Raw genomic sequence first — 12,084 nt, forward strand, 5'->3', positions numbered from 1 at the left:
ATTTTAGGATTTGGCTTGTACCAGCCGTGGTGTGGTCAGCAGGACCAGGGCAGTGACTGTCCCCCTGTGCTGGGCACTACTGGAGTCGGTTTTGGGCTCCTCAATTCGGGAAGGACACGGAGATGCTGGAGTGGATCCAGAGAAGGGAACGGAGCTGAAGAAGGTCTGGAGCACAAGTCCGATGAGGAGTGGCTGAGGGAGCTGGCGGGGGCTCAGCCTGGAGAAAAAGAGGCTCAGGGGCGACCTTCTCGCTCCCTGGAACTCCCTGACAGGAGGTTGTAGTGAGCTGAGTATCAGCCTGTTCTCCCAGGTAACAAGCCACGGGATGAGAGGAAACGGCCTCAAATTACGCCAGGGGAAGTTTAGATTGGATATTAGGAAATTATTATTTTTTTAAGGAAAGAGTTGTCAGTCATTGGAACAGGCTGCCCAGGGCAGCGGTGGAGTCAGCATCCCTGCAAGCGTTCAAAAACCGCCTGGGGACACGGTTTAGTGGTGAACACGGTTGCTCCGCTGGCGGAACGGTTGGACTCGATGTTCTTAGAGATCTCTTCCAACCCAAGCGGTTCCGCGATCCTGTGATTGATGACATATCGCCGCTCGCCGACACGCCGTCCCGCTCCTGCCCGCGGAACTCTGGGTGCGCGGGCGCGTGTTTCCCGCGGTCGGCGCGGCGGCGCGTACCGAGGCGGGCTGGGGGGGCTGTTTAGCGGGCGGACCGGCGCGGGCGCGGGCCGCCATGGCGTCGCCCCCGCTGTCGGCGGCGGGCGGGAGCGGCGCCGAGCACAGCTCGGGCTCCGAGGCACCGCCGCCGGGCCGCGACCTGCCCGCGCTCTTCGAGCAGGCGGCAGAGCGGCTCCCCGCGCTGCTGCCCGCCGCCAGCAAGGAGCAGCTGCTCTACCTGTACGCCCGCTACAAGCAGGTGAGGCGGGACCGGCCCACCCGCGGCATGAGCGGGGCTGCCGGGCTGCGGCGGGGGGCGAGGTCGGTGCGGGGCCCGCGGGGCTGGGCGTGGGGCTTTCTCGGGGCCACGGGGCTGCCGCCTGAAAGGCGGCGGTGTCAAGGGGAAAGTTGTGTCCCGCGTCTCTCCCCCCTGGTGCTGCCGGCTGCACGTGCGGTGGGAGGGGGATGGAGTCCGGTGGGACACAGCCCCGCGGGGTCTGCGGGGAGAGTGGTTGGGAAGTGTCCCAGCGGGAAAGGACCCGCGGGTGCTGGTCGTGCCCCGGTGGCCCAGAAGGCCAAGGGCATCCCGGCCTATGTCAGCGATGGTGTGGCCACCAGGGCAGTGACTGCCACCCTGTGCTGGGCACTGGTGAGGCTGCACCTCTAATCCTGGCATCACTTTTGGGCTCATCGACTCAGGAAGGACATTGAGGTGCTGCAGCAAGTCCAGAGAAAGGGAATGGACCTGGGGAAGTGCATGTCCTGTGAGGAGCAACCAAGGGAGTTGGGGGAGCTCAGCCTGGAGAAGAGGAGGCTTGGGGGGACCTTCTCATTCTCTACAACTCCCTGAGAGGAGATTGGAGCCAGGTGGGGTTGGGCTCTTCTTCTAGGTAACAAGTCATAGGACAAGAGAAAACGGCCTTCAGCTGTGCCAGGTTGGGCATCAGGGAGAATTTCATCACTGAAAGGGTGGTCAGGCATTGGAATGGGCTGCCCAGAGAGGTGGTGTAGTCCCCATCCCTAGAGGTGTTTAAGGAAAGACTGGACATGGCATTCAGTGCCATGGTCTAGTTCCCAAGGTGGTGATAAGGCAAAGGTTGGACTCAAGGATCTCAGAGGTCTTTTCCAACCTAAATGGTTCTTTAAATCCATCATCCTGGCTCTTGTTCCTGGCCTCTCACCCTCGTGCAGTGTGGATGGCCCTAATGCTGCGTCCTTTGGACTGGTTTTAAGTGGTGCCAGGGGACATTCAGGTTGGATGTTAGGAAAAATTTCTGTATTGGAAGAGCAGTCAAGCACTGGAATGGGCTGCCTGGGGAAGCAGTGGAGTCACCATCCCTGGAAGTGTTCAAAAAATGAGTAAACATTGCACTTCACTATACCATTTAGTGGGAATGGTGGTGTTTGGTCAAAGGCTTGACTTGATCTTGGAGGTCTTTTCCAACCTTTATTACATTGGTTTGCCTTTGGCAGACTCCATGGTGGGTTGAAGTTGGGTGTTGGTGTGGAGGATTTGGCCTTTGTCCTTGGTAGGGACATGTCACAGGTGGATTTATGGCCTGTCAGTGTGTCCCTGAGGCTTTGGGGAGAAACTTGACTGGTAAATCCCGCTGCCTCGCCTGTGTTTTCCCAGCTGCCTGTGTCTGCTGGGAGATGAGGTGCTGGGATGGGATGTAGAAGTAGTGCAGAGTGCCCACCTCCCCGTCAGAGACAGTGGGGACCTGCACTGGTGACCCAGGGTGGGCACTGCAGCTTTGGGGCTCTGCTGTGGCCACACAAAGAATGTGCCTGGGAAGATCTGTCAGTGAAGGGCTTTAGAGAGGACTGGGAAACTGAACTGGTTGGTTCTGGTTGTAACCTTGAACAGGACTCCTTTACACGTTCAGTCCCTGTGAACTGAGGGAGCTGTAGGAGGCATCCTGTGGGAATATACACAATGTGACTCCTTCCTGCTCCCGCGGGAGCTGTTACATAAAACAAACAAACAAACAAAGCACCGATTGCAAAGCACTGTAATAATCACTTAACTTGGAGAAACAGAAAAACTGTAAGCATTGTCACACCTGGAAGATTAAAAAGTACAAGTATAGGCTGGATGGGGATTGGAGCAACCTGGGCTAGTGGAAGGTGTCCCTGCCCATGGCAGGGGGTTGGAACTGGATGATCTTTAAGGTCGCTTCCAACCCAAACCATCCTATGATTCTGTGGCTCCAGTGTGTGGCAAGAGGTGCTGCTGCCTGGACCTGAGAACTGAATCCCACTCGTTTGGATTAATAGTCAAAGTTGAGAATGCACATCTTCCCCATATGTTCCTCCCATATGGATTACCTGTGTCCTACTACTGCCATGTGTAAGTGCTTTCATTTTTTAGGGCAATATTTAATTATCCTTTAAGCTGGCGGCTCCCAGGCTGTGGGCTGTGGACTAGTAATTATATTAAAAGCAGGCTGGTCATGTGAGGTTTTGTTTTCAGATTGTGCCAGTGCTTAAACAGGTCTCCAGGCTTTTCTTTCCCTTGTAAGAAAAGGAGGATAGAGAAAAAATACTAGGAGAACTTTTAAGAATAATAAGACCATGCCCAGGATGAGATGAAAAGAGTGGTTTTTTTTCTCTTCTGTAATTTTTTTGTCTCTATTTTCAGGAGGTTTGTTGTAAATAACCTCTTCTTTTTTACTCTGTTGCAAATGCTTTGTGACTGTCCTGGGTGGAAATGGGATTGCTTGTGCTTGTCCACAGACTCCAGAGGGTTTCCTGGTGTTAGACCAGTAAGGTGTTCAGTGTTAAGAATTACTTAAATCAGAAGATATTTCACAATAGTTTTGATACTAGTCAGAAGAAAGCTGATAATTAACAGTGTCAGCAGAGATATCCAGCTGCCTTCCACTGAGGGGAACAGGGCACTTCTGTGTCCATCTCCTCTGTCCCTGGCCAGGCAGGATGCAACAGCAAGTGCCTTTGTGCTGCTTGGTTTCAGGCTGTGCTTGGCTCCTGGATTTCCATGCCTTTGGCTTCCCAGTCCAGAAAGGTGCCATGTCTGTTAGAGCGCTGGGAGCGTAGTGCTGGCACTGGGAGAAGTTTGCTAGCATAGCTACTGTAGGATTAAGCCCTGCTAACTTTGAGTTTTGCAGCATTTTGTGCTTTAAATCAAAACGAGGGCCCTTAATGCAAGTTTTCTGTATTTAATTACGGCAGCCATATCAGGATGCATAATGAGCTGCTGATATATTGCCCCTGTGGACGGTGGAATTGCTGGCACACAAAAGGTGCTGACTCAGATCTGTCCACTGCCCTTGATTTGGCATCCTTGTCTTTCCTCAGTTTAGTGTTTTGTGACACTAAAGGCTTTGATTTAAGATACAGCACCGTCATAAAAGAGGTGACAGTAACAGCTGAGCTCTCTGTTAAAATACTGTATATTATTTATTTCAAACTGTTTGGGTATATAGGCATTTTCCTGCAATTTTATTACCTTTTATTGGAGGCCATTTCAGGGTTTTATTACTTTTCTCTCTGATTTTGTTTATGTGTCAGAGACTTGAAAATAAGGGGATTGCTTAGTTGTCATCTCCAGTGAGGTTTTTAGAAGATGTTGCTGAGTTTACGACTCTGCCCCAGAACAGGAAGAAGAACAGATTAGTCTGTAGGGCTCTGAACTGGGACTGATTTTCCTTTTCTTCCTGTACTTTCTGTGTGGCTTTGGGCAAATCACTTGTCTGTGCCATGAGTCTGTAGTAGTGAAGTGAAGGAAGGACTTTACTCTGGTGTTGAGGATGTAAAAACCTGAGATTCAGAGGGTGCAGTAATGGAGACCAGTGTAGTGGTAGTGATTTGGAGAGGGAAAGGAATCCAGAACTTGCTGGAAGTGATCAGAGTGAGAAAACTGCCCTGGCAGGAGGAGGATGTGCCAGTGCCTACATAAATGCTGAGAGGTGCTGGCAAGCTGCAAAGACAATGCCACTGGCAAAATGAGGCTTATGCTGACTCCCAAGTGTAGGCTCAAGAATATAATCCCATTTTTGCATGGCTTCCTTCAAATATTGTGGAACATGATGCCCCAAACCTGCCCTGAACATGGGAATTTCTGCCTGCAGCTCCCTCTTGCACAGAACCGTGTGATGGCACTGACTCAGTTGTCACTCTCTGTCTCTCTGGGACATGCAACCCCTTGGTCATCAGGACCCCTTGCCTTCTGTGGTTGGTGTTTGCTTGTCCTTCCTTACACCCCATTTTCAGTCAGGGCTTTCCTGTGGGTTGGGCAGAGCTTTGGGCAGGAATGGGCAGGAATTGCTGTCTTGCCAAAGAAATTCAGCTTATTTGGCTTGTGTACAGCTAGACCTTAGTGCTGCTGTCCATGGAGGTTCTGTTCCTGTTACTGCTCCGTAGGGAGGCTGCAGATATGATTCACCTTACTAGATTTACAACCAGGTAAGAATATTTGGCTGGGATTCCCTGCTGTATGAATATATTAGTTGAAAAATTAGCAAAGAGCCTTTTTACCACCACCAGGGAGGGGGAACCAGTCGTGGAGTAATGAGAATCTCAAGGTTTCTGGTAGTCTGGACCAGCAGCTGGAGTTGTATGGGGATGGTATACAGCACTAACACATCCCCGAGCATCTCTCTCACTCTGATTGTTGTGACCTTCAGCTCTCAGGTGAAGGCCTCATCCAAGGTTTCCAAATTTCCATTTTGGCCACAAATGGAGGTGACTGCAGACACTGCCCATTTGGGGCTGCCTGGGTCATCTCTGTACAACTCATGAGAATAATGCCTGCAGAAAGAATACTAGGGAAGTTTTAAATGCATTTTGGCTGTCATGTTCTTTTAATGCAGCTGATGAACTGTAAATGAGGAGAGCTGAGCATCAAGTGACCAGTCAGCATCCCAGAGACCTTCAATAATTATTTTGTGGGCACAGAATGAGAAACTCTCAACTTAAAATACTGATATGGGCTCTTGTCTTTCTGCTGGTTATGGAGAAAAACAGCTTTTGAGGGCCTCCAGGGAAGTAGCAGGAGGACAGAGTCCTCCACAAAATTTTTCCAGTTTGTCATCATTGGCCTGTTTAGCTAAAAGTCCCCTTCCTCAGCTGTCAGTCTCAGGTCCCCTGATATGTTAAATTCCTGGTTGGTTTCTCGTGCGTTGTGGAGTCTTGCGGCAAAAAGAGGGAAGCCAAAATCTTTATTTTATTCTTTCCAACAAAACCACTCCAAGCCTTTTTAATACATCTTAAAATAGCAAACAGGGCAAAAGTGCACTTTTTTTCCCCCCTCTTCTTGATGGATGAAATTTAACTACTGTTCCTTGATTTGTATTACTGTCGATGTTACTAACAGTCTTCCCCGATGCTGGAACAGCCTTTGAATGCCAAATCTCAGGAGAGGAAACTGCTGTCATGTTTTGATGATGGCAGTGGAAAATTAATATTAAAACAGATTTATTTTTTTTTATCCATCTTGGCCAATTTTTGCAGGTTTGCTATTGAACTAAAGAATTGCCAAGCAAGCGTTTTCCATACAGATAATGAATTTGCATTTTATTCCCCTGTTTGTTTTGCTCTTTTAAAACAAGTGGTCCAATCCACCTCTGAGCACAGAAGAAAACGTTTAGACTACATGAATTGTGACTGATTTATAGGAGTTAACTGTTGCTAGCCTGTTCTGCTATTTCTCCGTGAAATGCGATATGCTGTTTTAAGGGCCAGCTAAAATGTTCTAATTTGGATGAATTGCTCACTGGGAGACAGTCATATGTACAGAAAATTAATTTCAGTTACAGTCACTCATATCCTGTAACACTTTAAATGAAAACATAGTGTAACTAATAAATATCTCTCAGCACGGGCATGCTCTCTTTAAAGCCTGATTAATGATTCCATCCTTAGCATAAAATCCCCACCCTGTTAAGGCGAAGAATTGTTAGTTGATTTAAGCACTTCACCTGCCTGAACACTTGAGCATATTTCATAAAACATTTGCTGAATGCAGTTTGGTTTTGCTTGGCTAACAAAATGTCCATCCAGCAGCCTTTGCCCACCTCTGGGATGTACCTGTGTTCCCTCCCTGGGGTCCCCAGCTATGCTGGGCTTTCTTGGCACGGGGCTGTGCTCTGTCTTACAAGGGACTTGGGTGTGATAACTGTTGCATTTGGAGCCATAGTTGTGCTTTGCCTTCTAGTCTTTCATCCATCATCCACGTGGGATATACAGCACTTTCATTAAAAAATTTTACAAAAAACCCCCACCACCAACAACAAAAAAAACCCCAAACAAACAAACAAACCAGCAAAGGAACCAAGAACCAACCCATGTTTTGTGCAAATTCATTCCCTATCACAACAGTATTTTAATTTCAGGGAGATTCATTTTGCCTGTGACAGCTGTGTGCAAGGGCATTTATTTTCTGTGAGGAAATGGCACTGATGACAGGGAGATTTGGTGAGTCCTGCCCCATGTTCCCTGGCTTTTCCAAGCAGACACAGGGACACATTCAGTTACACGTTTTTCTGAGCTGACCTCAAGGAAATATCTCTGTTACCTGAATCTCAGCTTGCTAATTACTCTGTTCTTGAGGCAGTTGTCAGGGCAGGAACCTGGTTGTGCTTTGGAGCCCTGGGCAGGTGTATCCTCTGTCAGACCCCTGTGGTCCCCTTTGTGGGGAGCTTACAGAGGGACATGGGGCTGCTGGACTTCCCTGCAGCCACTCTATGGAAACCTTCTGAGTCCCACTGGCACCAAGTCCACTTTACACTGTCATAACATTTTTTTCCATATATCTATCCACCAGTTCTGGCTCGTTCCCTTGCTTCCTTGTGTTTCTTATTTCCCCCCCCACACACATTTTAATTTCTGCCTTGTTTCTGACAGACTGGTTCATCTCTGGCACTCAGGCCTTGACTTGTCTCTCACACAGTGCTTCCATGCATCCAGGTGCCTCGGAGCAAATTCAGAAGCTGCCTGGCATTCCTTTGCTCTGAGTTTGTCCCCTTGCCTTCCAGAGGACTTTGAAAATAATTAAGCAGAGTCTGTTTACTTGAGCTTTGTGCAGAAGCAGGTGAATTTCAGCCTTAATGAATAATCATCTCTGTAGAAACCCTAATCAACAGAATTTTTCTTGATACTGGTGGGGGATAAGGCATTTGGCAGGGTAATAAACATAACATTAGTGAGAAATCACTCGCTGGTTATCCCTGTTGGGTAATGCATGCAAAATAAATGAACTGCATAACAGAATTGCTTCCCTTCCATCACACAAGGGAAACACAGGGATGCAAGGGTGCTAACATGGGGGGTAAGATGGGGTTGAGTTGTGTCACTCGTTTCCTCCCCAAAACCTTTCTTCTGGCCTAATAACAAAATTATCCTGAAACCATGAGAACCCAGAATTTTCCTTGAGCAAGTCCCCATTGCTTTGTTCTAACAGAAGAAAATTTCTTTTCTTTAGGTGAAACTTGGAACCTGTAACACCCCCAAGCCCAGCTTCTTTGATTTTGAGGGAAAGCAGAAATGGTAAGAGGAAATCCTTGTAATTCCTAGCAATTTCTGGCTCTACTTTTTGTTTGTCAGCTATCTGTTGAGGGATTATGGACCTAGAGGATGTCAACTCAGAGAGTCTGCCACTGAACTGGATTTAAAATCCTTTGTTTAACAGGGAAATGTTTGCTGCTGTGCTTGATGCAGATGTGAAATACAAGCCTCCTCTGTTCTACCTTGTTCATCCAGAACTAGCCTGCACACAACAAAAATGTTGTGAAAATAGCTACGGCTTTGTGAACACAAAGTGTGTTCCAGCCTGGATCAGGATCCCCTGAAAGATCCTTTCATAGCCAAGTGCTTCAGTGACAGTGGCCATTCATGGCTTCAGAGAAAAGTTGACCATTCCAAACTGAAGGAAAGACAACTTTGCATCCCCTGAGAAGGGGATTTAGAGAAGATTTAGATGAATCCGGTCACTGATGACACTGTGGAAACGCGCTGTGCTGTCTGAGGGACTCACTGATGTTTTTCTGTCTCTCCTAGGGAGGCCTGGAAAGCCCTGGGAGATACCAGCCCTCACCAAGCTATGCAGGAGTACGTTGCTGCAGTGAAGAAGCTCGACCCCAGCTGGAATCCACAGGTAGGAAACGTGAAAACGCCGTTCGGAAAACAAACCGGCATTTGTCTTTGTAAAGCTGGCAATGGTTCAGCTTCCCACGGATTTTTAATTGCTGCATGGCAAGCTTCATTTTGAGCAGATTAAAGTCTAAATTCATTTTAAAAACTCTCCTTTTGTTACGACTGGAACATGAAAAACCATCTCTTTCATTCATAATGATGTTCATTGCAGCGAGCGCATGCACAGGGTTGGTTTGGCTGTAGTGATCTAATTTATTTTGCTCTTATTGGTTCATGCTGGATTTAGCATGTAAAGATACTTTTTATCCTTTTTTTCATCTTTCTCTTTTCAACTACTAGTTAAATGTTGATCAATAGAAAGCAATCTCCATGAAAGTGACATGAACTGAATGATCAATTCTAAAAATGTTTCCTTTTTGTTTCGATGCAGCAAATTACCAAATCTGATTATGATTAGGTACTCCAACATAACAAGTCCTGTGTCTGTGTTATAGGGAGACTGTGCTGTCATTTTAATTAATCTCTCTTTCATCTACCAGGTTTATTACTTGATTAAATCCTTAAGGATATCTCCTGTTTATAGACTGACTTTTATACAATTTTTAAAGAGGATTGCTCTTTAGAAAAAGTATTGCCTTTGGAAATAGAGATATTTCACTAATAGCAAAATGCTGAAGTCATGGTAATTTCTTTTCATGGTAGGAAATTGATTCTTTTTTTGGTCCTGTGCTTTGGAAGCAAAATCTTGTGTGAGCACAAGCCTATGAATCAAGAATTTGATTCTCATTTGTCTTCTGATGCTGTTCTGGAGACTTAAGAGTAATTGTTTTTCCTTCACTAGTTCATGTTTCGTGCCATTGATACTGTTTTTGCAGGAAAGAAATGCTGTCATTTAGAAAAAACCCTTTTAAATGCCCTTGGGGAAAATAGTTTTATAAGCTGTACGGTTAGCAAAAGCTTGCTGCTTGCTGTGTAAATTCTTGTCTGATCTAAAATTCTCATACAGAACTGAAATAATTTGTAAAAATCTGTGTATAATTCTGAACGAAGCAAGTGCCAAATGAAACATAGAAATATTAATTAAAAAATAGTTAAAAACCAAAAAACAAAAACAAAACAACAAACAAAACACTCAGTGCTTTCCTGAACAGATTTCTCAGCACAGTGACAGGCTTAGCTTTGGTTATTCCCCTCACTTTCTTGCCTCAGAGAAATACTTATTGTCAGAGGTGTGAGCCTCAGGTTACAACTCTGTCAGCTAGAAAGGTGGAATGTTAGTTTTGTACAAAACAAATATTTTAAAGAAGCCATGCAGCAAACAAAGAATGGTTAGCAGCACTGCTCTTCCCTTATTCCCCTGAGGTGAGGAGGTCACCTTAGCAGAAAATGTAACTTAAAAGTTAGCATTAAAGTACCAGTGGCATTGCTTTCTTTACAAGAAGTCACCTGTCCTTCCTACTACAACTTCCTTTTAATTCCACTTTTACAGGACCAAAATGCTGTCAGGAATCCTCTCACTCTGATGTGTCTCATGCTGCTCTACTCTTGTTTTCTTTCCTTCCCCCACTAAATTCACGTTCTCGAGCCACGAGAGGGAGCTCTGTTCTTGAAAATGATGGAGGTGCATGTGTCAGGGGATGGAGATAAAATAGCTATTTTAGTCTTCAAATTTCAAATTGGATTTATAGAAAAGATCTGTGGGTACATTACAAGGTGCTTCATCACTGTCATTGTGTCCCCTTTATGTGCTCATCTGCGGGGTGCCTTTGGATTTTTCTTACATTCAGTCGATCATGAATGAAATACTCCCAGTATTTGGTTAAAAGCAGCATAAAGTGCCTGGTACAAATTTGAAAAGTTCACCTTTCAGATCGTTATGAATCACAAATAGTAATTACAGTACAAAGGTGTTGAATTTCTGATTGTGGAGCTTCATGAATTTTGCTGTTGTAAAGCTTTCTCAATATTACCTACTTATTTTCTCTTCGACAGTTCATCTCATCCATTAAAGTTGTTCTTTTGTGTTATCTCAAATCCTCCTCAGGCTCCTGTTTCATATATTTCCAACAGGGCTTTAATGTCTTGATCCTTTAGTACCAAATATGCAAAATTTTAAACTTAGAAGCAGCTTATATTTTTCATAAGTTCATTTTTTCCCCAGCACATTTGCTGCTGTTCTGGAGCTTTCAGACTGTCGGTATTTTTGTTAATAAATAGAATGGAACTAAGTGCAGTATTTCTCACGCAGTCCAAATGGATCCACTTCTTCATTCCTTTTTCTTGATTCTCCATTGATTCATTCTTTCATATTGATCTTGCAGTTTCTATATTAATACATTTTCTGCAGCAGGCTGTAACTGCTATAATTTAGTATCTTTGTTTTGGATGGTGAAAAAAACCAAAGTAAAAGGATTCTGATGCAGTTGGACTGCCCTGAATTTGAGTTTAGAAGCAATGAAAACACCAGTAGCAGCCAAAAGCTGATCTGCTGCTTCTACTGCTGCATGGAGTCTGGAGTTAACTGCACTTTATTAGAAGACAACTGAATGTGGAGAGGCAACAGCACAGCGGTTCTCCACTCTTTGAAGCTGGTATTTCATTTTTGACAGTGGAGGCACATCTGTTGGCTCATGTCCATGGCTATTTCCAATGTGTTTTAGTTCCTTCTTCACCCTGCAGGTTGTCTGATAGTCCTGCCAAGTCTCTTCTTTCAGAGCTTAGTCTAAAACCTGGAAAGAAATGATCATACTGCATTTATTTTCAGCAATTTTATTTGCTGGGAAATCTTTGAAGTAGCAGATAACTGAAAGGATATTGAGGTGAGATCCATTGTCTTTACATCCGTGAAGCCACGGGAATCTCCTTGCTGTGTTTGCCTTGATCCCAGAAGCGTAGAACCAATAATCTCAATTGGCTTTTTGGGATGCTTAGGCCCTCCTGTGTTGGCATAGTCTTACTGTGTGTTGTTTTGTTCCTTTTCCCAGGAACAGCTGTTAGCAGGAGGCCAGGAACATTCTTTTCCATGCAGTCTCCATTCTCCTCTTGATGCAGTCTTCCTTCGTCATCTTCTACCTTTTAGCACATCTTTTGTTTCTTGTTCTTGCTTGTGAGTCATTCCTTTCAGTCTGAAGTTCCAGGCAGTGGAAAGGTAATTGCTTGGACCAGCTCAGCTCTATTTGCATATTTCAGAGACATCACCTGTCCTTCAAGTCTATTCACTCTTCCTCCAGAGCAGAGAATAATTTATGAAGCCATTCTTTTGCATTCTCTAGCCTTAAACAGAAACGTTTCATGTCAACACCTCCCACT

At 45.5% G+C, this 12,084-nt stretch overlaps 1 protein-coding gene across 1 annotated transcript in view; it reads left to right on the plus strand.

Annotated features, from left to right (window-relative positions):
- The first annotated feature begins 739 nt into the window (after nt 1-739).
- ACBD6 (acyl-CoA binding domain containing 6) overlaps nt 740-12,084 on the plus strand; it is an 83,194-nt gene continuing 71,849 nt past the window's right edge. The window contains exons 1-3 of the mRNA XM_017815938.1: nt 740-922; nt 8,105-8,169; nt 8,680-8,776. Coding sequence (XP_017671427.1) covers nt 740-922; nt 8,105-8,169; nt 8,680-8,776 — 345 coding nt within the window. The remainder of the gene's footprint in view (nt 923-8,104; nt 8,170-8,679; nt 8,777-12,084) is intronic.

Source organism: Lepidothrix coronata, unplaced genomic scaffold, assembly GCF_001604755.1.
Source record: "Lepidothrix coronata isolate B3197 unplaced genomic scaffold, Lepidothrix_coronata-1.0 Scaffold52, whole genome shotgun sequence".
Taxonomy (NCBI): domain Eukaryota; kingdom Metazoa; phylum Chordata; class Aves; order Passeriformes; family Pipridae; genus Lepidothrix; species Lepidothrix coronata.